The sequence below is a fragment of the Lactuca virosa genome, chromosome 7 (genome assembly GCF_052849685.1).
Source record: "Lactuca virosa cultivar CGN04683 chromosome 7, Lactuca_virosa_CGN04683_v6, whole genome shotgun sequence".
Classification (NCBI taxonomy): Eukaryota; Viridiplantae; Streptophyta; class Magnoliopsida; order Asterales; family Asteraceae; genus Lactuca; species Lactuca virosa.
The window spans coordinates 28,526,592-28,546,327 of NC_136432.1; the positions used below are offsets into that span (position 1 = coordinate 28,526,592).

At 35.3% G+C, this 19,736-nt stretch overlaps 2 protein-coding genes and 1 long non-coding RNA gene across 3 annotated transcripts; 2 read left to right on the forward strand and 1 right to left on the reverse strand.

The window, feature by feature from the left end:
* Positions 1–382: 382 nt before the first annotated feature.
* On the forward strand, positions 383–4,220 carry LOC145125949 (P-loop containing nucleoside triphosphate hydrolases superfamily protein). The gene is made up of 14 exons (XM_079061352.1): positions 383–637; positions 1,055–1,197; positions 1,324–1,488; positions 1,576–1,706; positions 1,798–1,918; positions 2,203–2,465; positions 2,575–2,699; positions 2,799–2,842; positions 2,924–3,055; positions 3,156–3,233; positions 3,312–3,394; positions 3,483–3,605; positions 3,723–3,783; positions 3,924–4,220. Exons 1-14 carry the CDS (start codon positions 532–534, stop codon positions 4,089–4,091), a joined length of 1,743 nt encoding a protein of 580 aa, XP_078917478.1. The 5' UTR covers positions 383–531; the 3' UTR covers positions 4,092–4,220.
* A 926-nt stretch (positions 4,221–5,146) lies between these two features.
* Positions 5,147–6,349, reverse strand: LOC145126253 (uncharacterized protein At4g22160). Its single transcript, XM_079061653.1, has 2 exons — positions 5,813–6,349; positions 5,147–5,339 (listed from the first exon to the last, which is right to left on the reverse strand). Exons 1-2 carry the CDS (start codon positions 6,208–6,210, stop codon positions 5,291–5,293), a joined length of 447 nt encoding a protein of 148 aa, XP_078917779.1. The 5' UTR covers positions 6,211–6,349; the 3' UTR covers positions 5,147–5,290.
* On the forward strand, positions 6,073–8,910 carry LOC145126254 (uncharacterized). Its single transcript, XR_013716375.1, has 2 exons — positions 6,073–6,186; positions 8,468–8,910. It is a non-coding gene; the product is annotated as an uncharacterized LOC145126254 (long non-coding RNA).
* Positions 8,911–19,736: the final 10,826 nt, after the last annotated feature.

The window sequence follows — 19,736 nt, forward strand, 5'->3', positions numbered from 1 at the left end:
GTGGATGTGGTTACTCACTTCACCATACTTTGGCATGCCACATTATTTTCTCACCTTCTCACTGATAAGAATAAGAAATGATCATCTCTCACTATCTCTTATTCCTATCATTTTTAATATTATATATATATAAATAATATATCAATATTATACTTTATTTGTAAGGAATTAAAATGATTTAAAAAGAAAAAAACATGCAGTAAGGATTTTTCACACAAAGATGGACACCGCGTAATACGGCCATTTCATCAACCCCACCGTGTCTGGTGATGGTGCTTCCTATAGTCTAAACATATTTTTTTTAATAATTACGTGAGCTTTGTAAAATACTTTTTGTTTTCATCAAAGGAGTCCAATCTAATATTGTGGCCCATCAATGGGATGACAAAGCCCACAAGAGCTGGAGACCCTCTAGAGACTAGAAATGGCAGTTGCTTGCATGACATGCCATGGTTGCTCTTGAGCTTCGTATAATTTACGCCCTCAAGACCTGTGATCACTCAAGGAATCGAGGGAGGTTGCCAAGTTTTCATGGCGTCAGTTCATCGTCTTGCTCGGACAATTCAGACGTGCCGTACAATCGCATTTCGTAAAACCCTAACCCCTTCAAATCCAGCTCATCGCCACCTCTCCTACCGTACGTCTCTCAATTTTCTTGTTTTTGTTTATAAAAATGATCTGTTTATAGTTCAATTTGGTTTCTTGCTGTCAATTTTCTATGGCGGTCTTTAATATCAGTTCAATTTTGTATGGCGGTTCTCAAAATTAGTTCATTTCATACGGCGGGTTGTGTTATCAGTTCACTTTTGTATGGAGGTTATCGACAACGGTTGATCCTACCGATATAACTCAGTACTCCCTGTGTTTCACAATTGGGATCATTACTGCTAGAATTAATAGTTTTGTTGTTAATTCTTGCTGGAGTTATCAGAATCAACTCTTCTACCACTTCTATAACTAACTGAATCTTATTGCAAGTTTGAAATTGTAACATCCATCGAACATCTGTGAGATAATGACATGCTTCTTACTGGCTCATAATTGCCACCTGCAGGTACTTTCAACCAGAACAGCCACTCTTTCCATGATAGTTCTTGGAGGTCAACAAATGCTCCTGGATTAAATTATCTTCCTGCAATGCTAGCTGGAATATTTGGGCTTGGCCTAGTAGATGTAGCCTATGCAGATGCACCTGAGGTTTGTGTCAAATTCTCATGTTTGATCATATCCTAGTAGAGCAAGTGTGGCTATATGTATTATACATGTTAAAATTCATCATTTAGGGCCCTTTCAATCCATTTATCAAGATCTGGTTATGTACAGGGTGAGGCTAAAACACCTTTACCACCTGAATCACCACCACCAACACATGTTGATATGGAAGCAATTGCCAAAAAAGAAAGAACTCGATTAGAAGAGTTGCTTAAAACCAAAGGAATGCAATACGGTTCTTACCCTCGGTTTACTGTTGCTGTGAAGGGCAAAAAGGTCATTCGGTTGCTTTCTTTCTCCAATCCACTCAATCAACATTGATGTTAACGTGATTGTTACATTTCCAATTAAATCATATCGCAGGTTACAATCAAGTTCCAAATTCCTCCTACTTGTGAAATTTCACTTTTGATTTCAAACATTGTTGCAAATCTTGGTGTCAAAGTTGAAGAACGAGCTACAGGTTCAGACATGAATTTACGTGCTTGGGATAGGTAAGAAATAACAAAGTACTTTCTACTAAGTTATATATACCCACAAATTATAATTTTTAAATTTTTTTTTTTTTTTTGTGTTGTATTACAGTGGTGTTGCTTGGCAGTTAACACTCAATCGCCCAGTGGATAAGAGCAGTTCTGATGCAAATCCAAATGATGAGGATCTTTGCATTCTGATGTTCCGATCACTCATTAGTTCTGATAAACCGGTTTTTATCCCCAATTCTTTGAAGTTTATATTTCTTTAAATTTTATGCTAGGGTTTTACTTTATATTGTTTAACGTAGTATTTGGTATGCAATAATCGGAAAGGGAATGGAATGGACTGATCTATTCCATTACCTTGCTGATTCCATTCCATGATACCAAACAGACACCCCAAGTGTGCATAAACCATGATTACCTTATCAAAACTTTCTCTCTCTAGATATTTCCTAACAATATATATATATATATATATATATATATATATATATATATATGTAACAAATAGGAAATGGAGTTTATAAAGCAAGGGAGCTTTACACCTGAGGAGCTTGATGCTCTAGTATCTGTGTTGAAATTGGCGGGAACAGGACAAAATAGGAGTATGGATAGAAGAGGAGATAATGCACTTAACTCATCCTTGGATAAATCTGTTAGCAGTTTAGAGGGCATGGGTGTCAAGATTTATGGACTTAAGGAGCCTAAATTAGAACACTCAAAATCTGAAGAAATATCATGGGAAAACATTGCTGGATATAGTCAACAGAAAAGGTATGAATATGAATATGAATATGAATATGAATATGTTATTATGTTGATTTTTTGGTAAATATATCTGTTGACTTCCAAGATTTATAAATATTGATTTATTTATGTGTAGAGATATAGAAGATACAATACTACTAGCTCTTCAGAGTCCCGAGGTTTATGATGAAATTGCTCGTGGGACCCGCTGCAAATTTGAGACAAATAGACCCCGTGCAGTACTCTTTGAAGGCCCACCAGGTTTGTTTTTTTTATCCTCATAACTTATAAAATTTTTCTTGGAACTTTTAAAAGTATTACAAAATTTGTTCCCTTTTTATATTATTGGTTTAATATCAGGTACTGGGAAGACATCCTGTGCTCGTGTTATAGCCAATGAAGCGGTAATTTATTTCAGTTTTTTTTGTTTTTAATTTTTTTTTAAATATTTTTACTAAAATGATCACTTTTTTTCTGTTATGAAGGGCGCCCCATTGTTATATGTGCCATTGGAGGTGATCATGTCAAAATATTTTGGTGAAAGTGAGAGATTGTTAGGGAAAGTATTTTCACTCGCCAATGAAATTCCAAATGGTGCAATTATATTCCTTGACGAGGTATTTCTGCAAATAAAATAAATAAATAAACAAAATCTCAATTTCTGTCACCACCATTTTTTTTTTCATTTTTGTTTGTATTTTACTTGATTATAAACAGGTTGATTCCTTTGCTACTGCTCGTGATAGTGAAACTCATGAAGCTACTCGTAGAATCTTGTCAGTCATTTTACGCCAGGTAAGACATGACATGACATAACAAGTTGTACTGTGTACTATGTAATGAGTACTGACTTTGATTACTTTTGTTTTGCAGATTGATGGATTTGAGCAGGATAAAAAAGTAGTGGTGATAGCTGCAACCAACAGAAAGCAAGATCTTGATCCTGCTTTATTAAGGTTTATTATATTTTCTTGTATATAAATGAATTTTAATCATTTTTTAACTAAAAATTCATTCTAACATGTGGTCAACTCTTTTTCTCAGTCGGTTTGACTCAATGATTACATTTGGTCTACCTGATCAGCAAACTCGCCAGGAAATAGCAGCTCAATACGCAAAACATTTAGCAAAAACCGAGTTATCTGAATTAGCTGCAGCCACTGAAGAGTATATTAATATTAATATTATTAATTATTAATCATTTATAATTCAAAATTTCTTAATTATTATTATTATTATATCATTGTACTTTTCGATTAAATTTTTTTTTTATTTACAATTCAGAATGTCTGGACGCGATATTCGAGACGTGTGTCAGCAGGCAGAGAGGCGATGGGCATCAAAGGTATAGCAACATAATTTCATTTATCTGTGTATTATTATAATTTATAGCATCCTACTTTCATTTCATTATATTACACCATTGTATTTTGAAGAAAAGAAAGATGAAGAAATGAAAGTACATTGCTATTTGTTGTTATATAGGTTATACGGGGGCAAGCACAGAAAAATGAAGATGGTGCTTCTCTTCCACCACTGCAAGAGTACATTGAGAGTGCTTCAGAACGACATAAGGTTTTACTTGCAGCTGCAACTGACAAACAAGACCATAACTTTTCACCCAAAAAGAAGCCTCAGTATGATTTCCTTTGAGGTTTTTATATGTTTTTCAAGGTGAAATTGCAAAGTTTTTAATCTTAAGTTGATGGTTATTATATGTAAATATATATAATACACATTTTGAAGTTTAATACCAAATAGGCAAATAGCCATTAGACTTTATATTGAAGCTATTTCTACTATTGTTTTATTGTGTAATGAATGTCTTTCATTGAGAAAAAGACAACTCACCACTATAACCAACCTTTCTTTTACTTCCACAACAAGAAGCAATTTCTCACAATGAGAGATCATTTTTATTTATTTATTGTTTTTTGTATGGTCACCACCAAAAAATTAATATTAGAAAACTAAATTATTTTGATATGCTGTGAAATTGTTCATATCTTAAGAATAAAATAACATGAAAGTTGGTTTAACCATTATATTTTAGTTTCATAAGTGAACAATTTGATTTTTTTTTCTCTGTTGACCTCTTTGACTTGCTTTGACATGCTATAACAGATTTTAAAATGGTCACGATGGAAAACTTTGAATTTAGTGGAATGCTTGGTGTCAAAGTTTAATGTCAAGATTTCCAGTAAAGCTACTAAACTTTGATAAAATTTGCTATGTTGACCACTTTAACTTGTTATAGTAGGATCAATATAGAAAAAAGTTGTAAAACTTGAGTTAATTTTATTGACGAGACTGAAGTATAATGATAAAAGAAGCTTTTATTGTGATTTGTTTTTTTTTTAATTATTTATTTTTTCAACGTTTGCTATGAAATTGTTCATATTATTGCAAATATCTTTAATTCTTTTTCTTTTGTAGATTTTGTTATTGTGGAATCTTCAAAACCAATTTCGAAGAAGCTTCGTAGTGCGAAAATAAAGTGTTAGGTTTGGAGAGATTTTCTAAAAAAAATAAGGTAAAACCAAGGGAAAATTAAAACATGGTTTAAAGTTATCAAACAATGTGGTAACGTGACTAGATTTGTGATTTTTTTTATATGCTTCATTTTTCTCATAAAAACTAGTTATAGTTAACCTCAGACGATTTTAGGCAGATGAATAGACGATGTTAAAACAAAAGAATTTAGGGCATACAGTTGGAATTTTTAGTTTGGTTTATTAATTAAGAATAAAAACTTCTTTTTTTGATGGGACACAAAATATAAAATGAAATTAAAATGTTGCATGTACATGTACATGCATGTGATGAGATGCAACAACACTTGGGTTTCACTTTCACATGCCTAAATTGAATTGAAGTAAGCTTAGCAGCATTGCTCCTTCCCTGCATATAACAAAAATTTCTTAATGATTTTATGTGTTGATCAATCAAGAATTTAATAAGAATGAACATTTAAGAAACTCATGGATCGATGCTAAAAGTTATTAAGTTGTTAAACTCAAGTATGTGCTTAACAATGACAAATTAGATAACATTAGATGCAATTAATAATAAATTAGTAATTTGTTCTAAAAAACTTTTGAAAAAAGTTGATTATTGAAATAATACATTTTTAGTAAATAAAAATAGTAGAATGGTGACCTTGAACAATTTAAAAGTCTAATTTTTTTAAATAAAATGATGACATGACAAAAGTAAAAGATTTAAAAGGATTTTTTCAATTATTTTACCTATATTTTGGTAAGAAATCAAAATTGGTATTGATTGCATATATTTGGTATAATAATACTAATAAACAACTAATGTAATCTAAATACACGGTGAAGTTTGTTAATGGAGATATTAAAGGGTTTCACCTTTGAACGGAGCCCGGCGAGTCACCGCCGTCTTCTTCACCCCGCTTCCTTTTCCGATCACTCGTTCGTGAACATAAAAACGACGTGATCTGCAACTGAGTCTTCAACAACATCTCTGTCAACTCCGTTTCCCTCTCCAATCTCCGATTCTCCGCCTCAATCCTCGCCGCCTCCCTTACCTTCATCATCTCCAATTCCGCCACTTCCCGCCTCATCATACTCTCAGCAAGATCGCGTAAACTCGCCGCCACACTCCACCGCGACGATCCGGAGCTTTCGGAACTCCATCCTTCATCGTCGGAGGTGAATTCAACGTCGACGACTGCCTGGTTTACTCGACGGTAGCGATCTACGTCGTCGTTGCTGGAGCTCAGGTTCGAATTTGATTTATCTGCCATAATCGTGAATTCTAAATTTGGAATGATTGATCAATTTTTGGATAAAAATGATGCAAAAAAAGTGGAATGATTGATCGGATTCCACTAACTACAAAATTCGATTACATACTTTACTTTTATCAGTTTCAATAAATTCTATCTTTAATTAAAGAGGAATCATTTCTTGAACAATGTGTTCATTTAGTTTTAATCGATTGGATCTGAGTTCATTAATCTGATTGAACTACATGAAATTAGTGTTATCTCAAATTCGAAGAGAAAGTGGTTTGATTTGGAAAATGTAGGAGGATCCTCCTTGACAAAACACAAAAGTTAATTAGTAGCATTTTTTATATTTCTAACGTAATCTTCTCAACCACCATACTTGTTCGCAAGGATTTCGTGAACCTTATTTATTATTGTAAATTGGAGCATTACATTATGCTTAACAGATTTCAAACGAGTTTAAGTTATTTGTTGATTAATGTAACATGTGTTTTAACATTTAATTGCATTTAATAAAATTAAGATCCAAATATGTATAGTGATTGTAAGAAAAGAGAGGTAAAAACACTTGGAAATTCAGAGAATCGTGTATAACCAATGTTTTAAAACCCGGGTTGACCTGGCCGGTTCAACCGGTTGGATCATGACCCGGGGTAGAAGACAGGTCAATTGAGAACAGTTTTTTGTAAAAATACAGACCGGATCGAACCGGCCGAGTTTCCCCTAAACCGCGGTCGAACCGGTTAAAACCGGATTGACCTGTTTTAATAGGGCTTGGATACAGTAGTGAACGCCAAAACTATGTTTTGTTTTGTTATTTGTACTCTATGTGGTTGTTTATTGTGTTTAGATTTATCTATACCATGTTTTGATATGTTTTTCAATGTCTAAACTTTATGGACATCAAATTATTGGTTTTATATATCTATGTATTATGCTAGAAAGTAAAAATATATGAAAATAGAAAAAGACCATAAACCGGGTTGACCCGACGGTTCAACCGGTTGACCCGTGAACTGGTCATCACACCGGGTCAACTAAAAACCCGAGTTTTAAAACATTGTGTATAACACTTTCAGATTAAAGTATTGGTGGTACTCCCAATCTTTAATCGGATAAGACTCAGAAATGAGAGAAAACAGAAGAAAATGTTAAAGATGTTATGAAGAAGAAAAGTACCAAAACTCATTCCGAAATGATCATATAACAAGAAAAACTTCATGTCTTAAAACTGCCACATGACAATTTTATGTCCTGAAACTGTCCAAAAAACTGTCATAAACCAACTTAAATCCGGGTCTAGAATATGGATCACAAAACTGGGTGCATTTACCGAAAATTCGGGTCTTAAAACTGTCACATGACAGCTCGATCCCGTCAGGGGCTGCCGCCCCTTAGACCCCGCTCTCAGGGGCGCTTCCCTCGGACCCCCGTTGGTTCAGGGGCTACGCTCTTAAATAGCAGTATACTTTAAACAAATATGCACTCCACACCATACCGATTTGTTCAATATTTGTCAAAGTGACATTGATCAACAAATTAATCTCATTACACTTAAATAATATTAGTGATATAAAATCACCAACAATGATAAGATGTGGGACTTAATAGCAAAAAATGTTATATTGGTAAAATGTTATTGTAGCACACTGAAGTTTCGACAAGCTTAGTTACAGTGTTCACACAGAGAATGTGAGTTTTCCGAAGAAGTTCTCGGTGAAGATGGAAATACCAAATTTGGTATCGAAGGTAGAAACACAATTATGGTTTTGATTTACTATAGTCGAAGCTCGATGAGCTTCAAAAACTATGGTGCTGTTTGTTTTTTCAGAAAAACCATTTTTGACCACTTCTTGCTGTGCCGCGCAACACACGTGCAACACTTGATATTTCGAGGCTGTTTAAAAACCGTTTACATAAATTCAAATAATTTAAAAACCGTTTGGTAAATTTCATATAAATATTGTTTGTGTTATATTGTCTATAACCAAATATTAATAAATTATAAAAGTAATCATTAAAATTACCAAATTTATTGAAGTTTACCGGAAAAATAATCATCGTCTTCAAAATTTTAACAAAAATGAACATGTTTTTAGCTAAATTAACAATTTTATTTATTGTTATTTAGCAAATATTATGTTTAATTCTTTTATATAATCATCTTTAAAAATCATATCATCACAATGATCTTTATATTTGATTTGCATATGATTAAACTAAATAATCTTTTACTTAGATTTAGTTTTAACTATTGTATAGTTAATTTCAGTTTATTGCAGCAGTCTGCAGAAGTTAAAAAGCAAACAGACTTCTTATTACAAGTTGCAGCCGTTTGGTCCACCTCTATTATTGCAGAAGGTTGCTGATGTGGTCCGCAGACTTCAGTCGTTTTCGTTTCGAAAAAACAAACAACACCTATATGTTTCTATCTTGGGGAACAATTTAAATTTGTGTTTGGCCTTTTGTCAACTTCTCTGTAAATACATCTCAAGAATGTAACTCTAATACATGATATACATACGCAAGTGTGAGAAAGTGCATGAGTGTGTGATAAACAGTTATTATGTCGCCATTGTATATAGCACTTGGAACTCAAAAAAAGAGTCTTCCTAGTTTGCTTGTTGACATAGTTTGATAGAACATCAAGTGCACCACTTAATTCCTTGTGTGTTTGTTACTTTCTTGTATTATATTATCGTGTTTATTTGTCAAGTGTGCATTTAATCGTTGATTACTAATATTTAACAACTAGTATCAAAGTTATGATCGAAGATAGGAAGATTATCTCATGAGGCATTCAAAAAGTCCATTTAATTCACAAAGTGAATTTTTCCAATAAAAAAGACGAACTCTTTATAGTTGTACTTCACAATGAGGTTTCTTTAAAATATTAGGATGTGTTTTTCCTTGTTACAAACAATATGCCGATATTATCGAAATAAGAAGTCGACGATTAAGACTATGATATGCCAATTCTTCTAAACAATGTATAAATATATTAGGTTTAAGATGTTCAAGTAAACCTAATTCAGTTTCAATGTGTTAGTTGTTGATGTTGTTCAAATACCTTTTAGGCTAAGTAGTTTGGTCACTGCATTTCCACTAGAAACATGTTGTCACATCTGTGTCACGTCATCTTCGGTCCATGTTCATTATCACACTACTATCTCTTGAAATGGTTACCACTCCACATTATTTATCTTTTTATTTTTTATTTTTTTAATATACAAACATATACATTCAATGGCTAGGTTTTTGACCGTTTGGAAAGGATGAATTCTATTGGGCCTAATCAAGCGTAGCAAACTCCACTCCACACACACCTACTCGCCTCGCCCTTGGGACGGTGTTCACTAGCGAACATGTCCACCACATCAGCATTTCACGCATGGGAATCCTCCCATACTCCAAAGCCTTAGGATGGTGGGTGTGATACCTCATTTTACAACATATTTAACATGTCACGTCAATGCCACATCATTTTCCCTCACCTTAATTTGACAAAAAAAAACTGATAGAAAATAGTCTTACTACAATACCTCTAACTCCTCTTACTTTCCTTATTTTTAAAAAATGAAAATATATATGTAAATAATATATCAATATTATATTTTATATATAGGTAATTAAATACCATAAATTTTGATTTTCTTTTGATAAATTTTTGATATATATATATATATATATATATATATATATATATATATATATATATATATATATATATATATAAAGACACACACAACTTAATAATAAATTAAACAATGTAAAAGAAAAAAAACAGCCACGAAAAAGATATCTCAAACACTGGACTTCACCGTACACCAGTGCGTATGGTGTTCACCACACACCACACCTGGTCATCTGTCACATAAGCGTATCATACAGTGCGGTAGGTGCATATCATCAAGTCTTATTAATTGTTTTAAGTCATCTATTATATAGTTGTCCAGCGGTAAGGATATCTGACTTTCACCCAGGAGACCCGGGTTCGATTGCGGGGAGTGTTAGCGGGAATGGAAAAGGTATTCATCCCATGATCTTCAACAATGTTTGCCCGCTTATAAAGGAGAGTAGAGAAGGCTTTCTGTGGCTCAATCGTCAAGAACATAACTTCACGTTTTTCTAGAATACCAAATGATCGTGCAAGACGAGTGATCAACATGCCACCATAAAGAGGAGATCCACGTCTATCTTTGCCCGCCCGAACATATATATATATATATATATATATATATATATATATATAGGAGTAGGATAAAATGAGAACACCTAAAAGATTGAGAACACGAGAACAGATCTTGACCATTTAAATATTTAGATTTAAGGTTATTATTAAATGAGCGATTTATGAAAAATTCTAAAACTACTGGCATTAAAGTGTAACTTTTAAATGGCCAAAAGGGCATAATAGGAATTGTAAATTTACCTATTTCCTATAATTTCTCACCCTCTCTCCTCACTCTCTCTAGGGTTTCATGTTTTTAACATGTTATACAAACTTTATTTATGTCATTTTACTTCCTAGTGCATTATTGATGACTTAAACCATTTTTCCCGAATTCTTATTATGATTTTAGTTTTAATTTGGATTGTAGTCATTGTACAAACCCTAAAATATAAGTACCCTCGATATTATCTTAATGTATTATTATTATTATATAAAAGGAACTCAAAATTAACATCTTCACAAAATATGCCACAACATGTTTTCTGTTTTTTTTTTTTTTTTTCAAATGGATTTTGACCACTGCTTTAAAGCTAAATTTCATAAAATCGTTGTTTTTTTCTTCGGTTTAACATCGAAATATTTTCTTTTATGGTTTAACAAATAAGAGAGTGTTTTTTTAATGACTATCATAATCGGGGTATCATAGGTTTTGCCAAGATTTACAAGTGATTTGACTTTTTTCTTAAATAAAAATATTTAATTATGTGGAATTTGTAATTACTTATGTGGAAATCAAATAGAAAATAAATATTATTATAATGATCCTTATATCATGATATAAAAGAAAATGAAAGACTCGGGTAACAATCGATTTACCTTATAGTTTTTTTAGGTTTTATAGTTTGGTTTTGTAGGTGTGATTTTGTTTTTGGGAAAATTAATTGTGAGGGCAACAAAGTATTAAGGAGGATTGGTCCAAGCTGATTTGAAGTTTCGAACAAAATAAAAAAATTAGACATTTGATATAATTTTTTTAGTAAATGTAAGCAGAAATTGGGAATCTAACATAATAAATGAAAATAATTTTTTTCAAATGTCACGTTCTCGTTGAATTTGACACATGTAATTTTCTATGATTTTTTGAATTATTTTTTCCCCTTGTCATTTTCTTAAATTTAGAACCCACATTTTACTAAGGGTTTATATATGTAGAGCAGATAATTCTATTAAATTTCAGAATAAATGCTCTACAATCGTTTATTTCCTTCTTGTTTCAAATCTCTTAAATTTAAACCTTAAATCACTGATATCACGCATCCAATTGATTCTATCATTCCAACTTGATATTAAACTTTTATTTTTAATAAACTTGTATAGTACACGTGTCTTACATCACATAGTTATTAAATTAGAAAATATATTACAATACAAGGTTGAGGACCCCCCACCTATGGAAATGAAAAGCCCATAAGACATATCCAAGAGCTAACAAGAAAAAGTAAGTAAAGAAAACAAAACACATAATTCTGAACTTGTGACGTCGAATCATTTTCCAACAATAAGGATTTTAGAACTTGTTATTTTGAAGTTGTTTGGGTTTAAAAAGGTTGTGGTGAAGAATAGGATTCCTAATGGATTGCATAGGTTCGCTTTTCAAACAAATATTTCTACCCTATGATCGGGCTACAAGAAATATAGTTTAGGATAATCCAAAGGGATACTTACAAATCTAAGCACATAAATATAAGCCAAATTGTTAGAGAATTCTGAGATCGTTTAGAGAAGAAGGAGAGCTGAAGAAGGTGTATTTACAACCCATTAGAAGAGTTGTACTTATTCTTGAAGATTAAGGTTTTTGTCTTATAAATTAGTTCAGTAACTCACATAATTAATGGCATATCAATACTTTCCAAAACTAACGAGATTTGTCAATTTTGCCATAATCACTCATTAGAATTTTGATTTTCCACTATAATAATTGACAGATGCCACTGCCAGGAGCTCTACCTCTTGGACCCCACTAGGGGGTCTACTCCTAGGACCCTGCAAGAGGGCACCACCCCCTTGACTTCTGCCATTTGTCGTACCTTATAGGCTTTACTAATCCTAACAAAAAACAAATTCAAGGCAGCGGAAACATACAAAATTTATTCTAAGGCAAGTTAAGATCTAAACCGTACAATGACCACTAGTTTAATAATATGAACAACAAAGATAGTCAAGAAATACTAACCTTTAGCAAAACTGATTTACTTGAAGATCCCTTGTGAATGTCAATTTCTTGAAGCTTAAGAAAGGTATAACACCCAAAGTAGAATGTAGTTAAAGTGTCACACCCAAATGACTAAATGCTAGAACTTGAAACTAATGGTCCTAAGAGTAGTCCACTAGATTTCAAGAAGAGATAAGAGAAAAAAATGTTAGTCACATTAAGGAAGAAGAGTATGAAATTCTAGGTAAAGTATTAATGATAGTATACGTTCGAGTTACAGGCGCACGCTTGTGAGTTTTGAGTTGTAGGTGTGTGTGTGTGTGTTTTTTTTGAGTTGAGGTCCGTGTATGTGAATATCAAGTGTTTGTTTATAAGCTTCAATGTGTTTATTTGACTTATAGGGGAAAACGACGATGGGTGAGAAATGAGTTTTAAAGGTTTTATAGTGTGTGTACGCGTATGTGTGTGTGTGAGACTGAGACAGAGAGAGAGAGAGAGAGAGAGAGAGAGAGAGTACCATTATGCTATATGGAATGAGTGGGGGGGGGGGTTTACGCAAGTGAGGTGGCCACATCAACCATTTATCAATTCCACTTGGATCTTATAAGCATTAAGAAATGGTAGGGAAGAAGTGAGAAAGGGAAAGAACAACATTTATCAATTCCACTTGGATCGTACAAGCATTAAGAGATGGCAGGGAAGAAGTGAGAAAGGGAAAGAACAGAGAGAGAGATAGAAAGAGAGGGGGGAGGAAGAGATTGTGGAGGGGCGTGACTCTGGCTACAAAAGCTCACAATTAAGCAAGATGGGGGTGGTGTTTGTTAGATTCTTACGCGTGAGTTAGGGGTGTCATGTCACCTCACGCGTTAAAAAAATGGGCATTCCGTTTAGCCTTAGGGGTGGGGTGGGTTGTTCTATTGTTTTGTTTTATTTTTAAATTAAAAAATATTAAACTAAATATAAAAATACATATAAGAAATTAAAAGTCCTTTCAAGTTTATTAGGTATCAAAATTCCTGATTTTGAAACTTTAATTTGGGGAAAGTCAAAAAAAATTTGGAACTTATTTACAGTTTTTAACAAGGGATAATGACTTAAAAGGGTAATATATTTTTCGATTTGTACACATTTGGTCACTGAGTTTTTTTTTCGTCCACATTTACCCCTTCAACTTGTTAAACTGTACACATTCAGTCCTTATGACCGGTTACTCCAGGTTAGCCGGGAAAAATGACTTAGTAGGGTAATATATTTCTCATTTTGTACACATTTAGTCCTTAATATTTTTGTACACATTTAGTCCTTAATATTTTTTTGTTTCAAAATAAGTCATTTTTATTTTTTTACTCATTCAGTACTTATGAATGCGGGACAATCATTGATGAAGTGTGGGGGGCTGTTGATGTTTATGTGTAACGTCTCATTTTCACAAATGGAACTCGAATCAGATCAAAACATGATTTTTGTTTAAGAACACACATTGTTCAGGAACATACTGTAACGCCCGTGTTTCTGGGCAAGGCATTAATGATGATGTGATAGTCTAGGTTAACCTTTGTAACCCATTTTGAAATAATAGAAGTGTATTATTTGAGTATTGTGTTTTGTGCTTAATTGTGTGTCTTAATTTAATTAAGGCTAAGAATAAGCGTCAAAATGAGATGTTAGAAAAACCCAATATTGATACATGAAGACGTAGTGGTCGTGACGAGGTTTCCGAATATATAAAGAATGCCGAAATCCGAGTTATAACGAAGAAGTTATGACCTGTCGAAGTTTTGCGACAGAACCGGCACGACACTGTATGACATAAAATACGAATTTAAGATAGAGCGATATCTAGCCTTAGTAATCTAAACGAAAGTCGTAGAATACGTTAAACCGAGAGCGTGCATAAAAAGAATGCCCAAATCTGACTTCGTATGAGGAAGTTATGATTTTTCTAAGTTTCAGCTTAGCAGTATGCAACCCGAAACTCGAATTTGAGATCGAGTGGTTTCTAGCCGAAACTTTCCAAATGAGAATTGAATATCTTATCGATAGTAGTCAAACGGTAAAAAGACAGACGAAAACGGACGTCAGACGAAGAAGTTATGGATTTCTAACGGAGTTTTCCTGTCTCGGCCTACTAAAAATAATATAATAATAATATAATAAAAATAAAGTCAAAATTAGCCAACGGAGTCTAAACGAGAGTTGTAGAGCATAGTCTCACCTACGCGTGCATATAAAGAACGTCGAAAACGGAGCTCGTATGCGAAAGATATGAATTTCTGAAGTTCGGGGCACAAAATCCGATCCTGTGTCAGAACTCACGACGTGAACACTGTGTTCACGACGTGAACTCAGAAAAATGTCACCTGGACTCTGTCAGACCCCACTTGTGATGACGCATGCAGTGAAGATCAAGCCCCACGACGTGAGCACTTGAAACTCACGACGTGAACCCAGAAAATTCACCCTATAAATAGAAATCAAGGGTCAGCCGATTTTGGTTGCTCCTCCCTTACTCTCTCACACCCGATACCCTCTCTAAGCCCTATTTTAACCCCCCGAAGCCCTGGTATCATCCCGAGACCCGAAGCGAGTCCCGAAGCCCGAAGATCCCGAGAAGAAAAAGAGTTTCCGAGCCGAAGCTCTGCCCGCGAGAAGCCCGGTGTTTGAAGATATTCTAGTTTCACCGAAGAAGTACTACTCTTAGAGCCGTAGTGCTGTCCGATCATCTTCTGATCAAGTGAGTGCATAGTCTCTTTCATAAACACGATTTAATACAAGTATTGTTGAATGTATTAAGTATACGTTTTATGTGAGTGTATATTCCCTTTCTTCTAACACATAAATATGAAGTATCTACTTTAGAATACGTGTTACGTGTGTATAAATATACGTGTATATATATATATATATATATATATATATATATATATATATATATATATATATATGTTTTCTGTTTATTTGGGATGAGTATTGAATGAGTATCTTATCAGTTTTTAAGTTGCATATGAATGCATATGTATGTTTTTATCTACAAAAATGTTGGGTAGAACTTGGGTAGATAGTTGATGTGTGATAAACTGATGAGAGGCCTCGATGTGATTGTGATCTAGTCCTTCAGCAGAATATGGATGACGACCACAGACTCTTTCTAGACTGTCCTGTGGAATGCTGACAGGCTCATAAGCTGTAGGTGTTGGTGAACTTGGGTGTTCATTTGCTGTATTCTATCCCCCTCATGGTTGCCTTAGGACATTCATTGCTGAGGAAACCCCTTTGTAGTATTGTCCGTCCCGATGAAAATCCTAGATTAGGTCCCTTGTGATAGTTGTTGTTTTAGGGACGTAAAGTGAGGATAACGGGAATGGGTAATCGAGTTATTGTTGGTTGGTGAAATTAAATATAATTATTTATTGTGGGTTGAAAACCCTATATGCTTACCAGGCTCCCAAGCCTGACCCACTCAGTTTCTTTGTATTACAGGTAGTGGCGCGAGAGCATAAGTTGGAGAACTTGTGAAGATGTTTTTGTTTATAGACCAGTAGTTGTATATAACTGTGTAAGGTCTATGTTTTATTGTTTATGCTTTTGTGTCTGTATCGGAACATGACATCCCGAGTTTTGATATATAATGAAAATACATTTCTTTAAGAAATGCTTTGATAAACTTTATTTTATCATGTATTGTTTTGGGGACAAATTCCGCAACTCTTTTAAATCAATAGATTTACTCTGAAATTATTTTAAAAGCATAAATGAAACCGGTCTTTTCTGGCCGTGATTTTGGGGATGTCACAGTTGGTATCAGAGCATTAGTTTAAGCGAACTAGGAATTTGTAGGATTTCTAGACTTAAACTTAGAATGCTAAGTGAAGATTGTGAGATAAGTGTCTGTTATATTTTAGACACGAGCACTAGTCTATTTTAGGAAAGTTGCCTAAAATGCTTTTATGTGCTAAATGTTATATGTTTGCCATATATGATATTATTTGTTCGGATCTATGGTTTGTTGCCAACCGGATCTGAAAGCTTATGTGTTTAGGATTCTAAGCGTAGGATTACGGTATTAGAACTAGCATGTAAACGTTTCAGAGTGATAAGGATGATTTGATTTTCTATCGTGATTGAGGATCTAAATTCACCTTATTCGGTGTATAGATCAACGATGGCAAGAACAAGAAGTGGCGTTGGAAACGCAGACGAAAACAGGAATCAACGGCCTCAACCACCAGTGATTGAGCAAGCTCCTGTAGTAGCTGCAGCACCTGAGCCAATAACAATGGTTGGGTTACAAATGATGATTCAGACGATGTTGGATCGTCAGATGGAAGAAACTAGACGCCTGCTTCGGCAGAATCGTGAAGAACTGTCGGTTTAAGTGGAAGAGCCCGAGTTGAATGAAGGGCATTCGGAAGGAGGTAACTTCAGTGGGACTGTTGGTCAAGACAACCCACCGTTAGTTAGACAAAACCACCAGGAGGGAGGAAATGATGGACTTGGATGCAAGTACAAAGACTTTTTGAATTGCAAACCATCGACCTTCACTGGAAAGGAGGATCCGATCGGAGTTATGGATTGGATCTCGGAAATGGAGTTAGCCTTCATGACGTGTGGTTGCAGAGGCAAGTTGCAGACCACTTTCGCAGTACGTCAGTTCAGGGGTGGAGCTGTTCGTTGGTGGAACACTCTGGGGAAGACCCTAAGCCCTAATGAGCCACTGCAACTGACTTGGGCAGAGTTCTTGGTGCAGTTCAAGCGTAAGTTCTGCTCGGCCCAAAATCTACTGGAGTTGGAGAACAAGTTTCTGACATTGACAAAAGGCAGCATGTCAGTTGATGAATACACTAACGCCTTTACAGACAAAATGGAGTTTGCTTTGCGCATCGTTCCAGATGAGCTGACAAAAGTTGACCGGTACGCAAAGGGACTTCCGTGGGAGTACGCAGTGCCAGTACGTCAGACACCTACTCTAGAGGCAGCTATCTGGGCTGCCAAGTCTGTTGAGGACATGATCAAGGGGAGAACCGCCAGCAAAGTTGAAGTTGGTGATAAGAGAAAGTTTGAGGGAACTTTAGGTTCCAGCAAGAAAAACAAATCTTCGAAGTCTAATTCGAAGAAGTTTGGAGGCGAATCGAAATGGTGTGAAAAGTGCAAGAAAAAGCACTCTGGGAAATGTAGCGAGGATGTGACCTGCTACAAGTGTGGAAAGACGGGGCATTATGCCAATGAGTGTCCGTCCAACAAGAGAGTGTGCTTTGGGTGTAATGAAGAGGGGCACATTTTGAAAGACTGTCCGAGAAAGAAGGAGGCATCAAAACCCAATATTCCCCTAAAGCCTAAAGCAAGAGCTTTCCAGATGACACTGGAAGCTGCGAAAGATGAAGATGATGTCGCTTCAGGTACCTTTCTCGTAAACAATTTGCCTGCCCAAATTTTATTTGATTCTGGAGCCAACTACTCCTTTATATCGCATGAATTTGGTAGAAAACTAGCTTTGCCTGTTGATAGACTAGATAATGCTTTATTAGTCGAAGTTGCTAGTGGCAAGTTTGTACCTGTTAGCCATCGTATGAAAAACATCTTAATCGACCTGAATGGGAATAAGTTCCACGAGGAATTATTGCCTATCGAACTTAACGGTTTCGACATCGTGTTGGGAATGGATTGGCTTAGCGCCAATGATGCCGAAATAATGTGCAAGAAGAAGATTGTAAAAGTAAACCCGCCAGGGAAAGAGTCATTTATGGTGTATGGGGACAAACGCAGAGTAAATTCTGGAATCATTTCGCTAATGAAAGCCAGAAAGTGTTTGGCCAAAGGATGTACATCATATTTGGCATTCGTGATCGATGCTAAGAAGGAGAAAAAGGAGATGCAGAGCATTCCTGTCGTGTGTGATTATCCGAAAGTATTTCCCGAAGATCTTCCCGGATTACCGCCTGATAGACAAGTGGAGTTTAGAATAGACTTGTTACCAGGGACGACACCAATAGCAAAGGCACCTTACCGATTAGCACCGACGGAGATGAAGGAGCTGATGATGCAACTTCAGGAGTTATTGGACAAAGGTTTCATTAGACCTAGTTCATCACCCTGGAGAGCTCCGGTGTTATTCGTGAAGAAGAAAGATGGAAGTATGAGAATGTGCATCGATTACAGAGAGCTGAACAAGGCAACAATAAAGAATAGATATCCGTTGCCGAGGATTGATGACCTGTTCGATCAACTACAAGGTTCAAGTTATTTTTCAAAGATCGACCTAAGGTCAGGATATCATCAGCTGAAGGTGAAAGAGCAGGATATAGAGAAGACTGCATTCAGAACACGATATGGACACTACGAGTTTTTGGTTATGTCGTTTGGACTAACCGATGCTCCAGCAGCATTCATGGATTTAATGAACAGGGTTTGTAATCCGTTCCTTGATAAATCTGTGATAGTGTTCATAGATGACATTCTGATTTACTCGAAAAGCCAAGAGGAGCATAGCAGACACTTGCGAGAAGTGTTAGAAGTCTTGAAGAAGGAGAAGCTGTATGCCAAGTTCTCCAAATGTGATTTTTGGATTCGAGAAGTCCAATTCTTGGGTCACGTGGTCAACCAAGAAGGAATAATGGTTGATCCATCAAAGATTGAAGTTGTGACGAAGTGGGAACAACCAAAAAGTCCCACGGAGATCCGAAGCTTTTTAGGATTAGTCGGATACTACCGAAGGTTTATCCAAGGCTTTTCTTTGATCGCTACTCCACTAACAGCTTTGACCCACAAAGGAGCTACTTATTCTTGGAGTGATAAGCACAAAGAAGCATTCGAGTTGCTAAAGAAGAAGCTATGTGAGGCACCGATTTTATCTCTACCCGATGGAGTTGAAGACTTCGCCGTTTATAGCGATGCGTCTGGGGTTGGATTGGGTTGTGTTTTGACCCAAAGAGATAAGGTGATCGCGTATGCATCTCGACAGCTGAAAGAGCATGAAAGGAACTACCCCACTCATGATTTGGAGTTGGCAGCGGTAGTTTTCGCTCTAAAGATATGGAGGCATTACCTCTATGGCACGAAGTGCAAACTTTTCACTGATCATAAGAGTCTCCAATATCTCTTTAATCAGAAAGAATTGAATATGAGGCAGCGACGCTGGCTGGAGTTACTCAAGGACTA

What these genes read in the sequence shown, in the direction of transcription:
- LOC145125949 (XM_079061352.1), top strand. Translation starts at nt 532, where the DNA reads ATGGCGTCAGTTCATCGTCTTGCTCGGACAATTCAGACGTGCCGTACA. An exon ending in GGATATAGTCAACAGAAAAG is followed by an intron (nt 2,466 to 2,574) that starts GTATGAATATGA and finishes ATTTATGTGTAG; the next exon opens with AGATATAGAAGATACAATAC. An exon ending in AGAGGCGATGGGCATCAAAG is followed by an intron (nt 3,784 to 3,923) that starts GTATAGCAACAT and finishes GTTGTTATATAG; the next exon opens with GTTATACGGGGGCAAGCACA.
- LOC145126253 (XM_079061653.1), bottom strand. Translation starts at nt 6,210, where the DNA reads ATGGCAGATAAATCAAATTCGAACCTGAGCTCCAGCAACGACGACGTA. An exon ending in TCGCCGGGCTCCGTTCAAAG is followed by an intron (nt 5,340 to 5,812) that starts GTGAAACCCTTT and finishes TGTTATATGCAG; the next exon opens with GGAAGGAGCAATGCTGCTAA.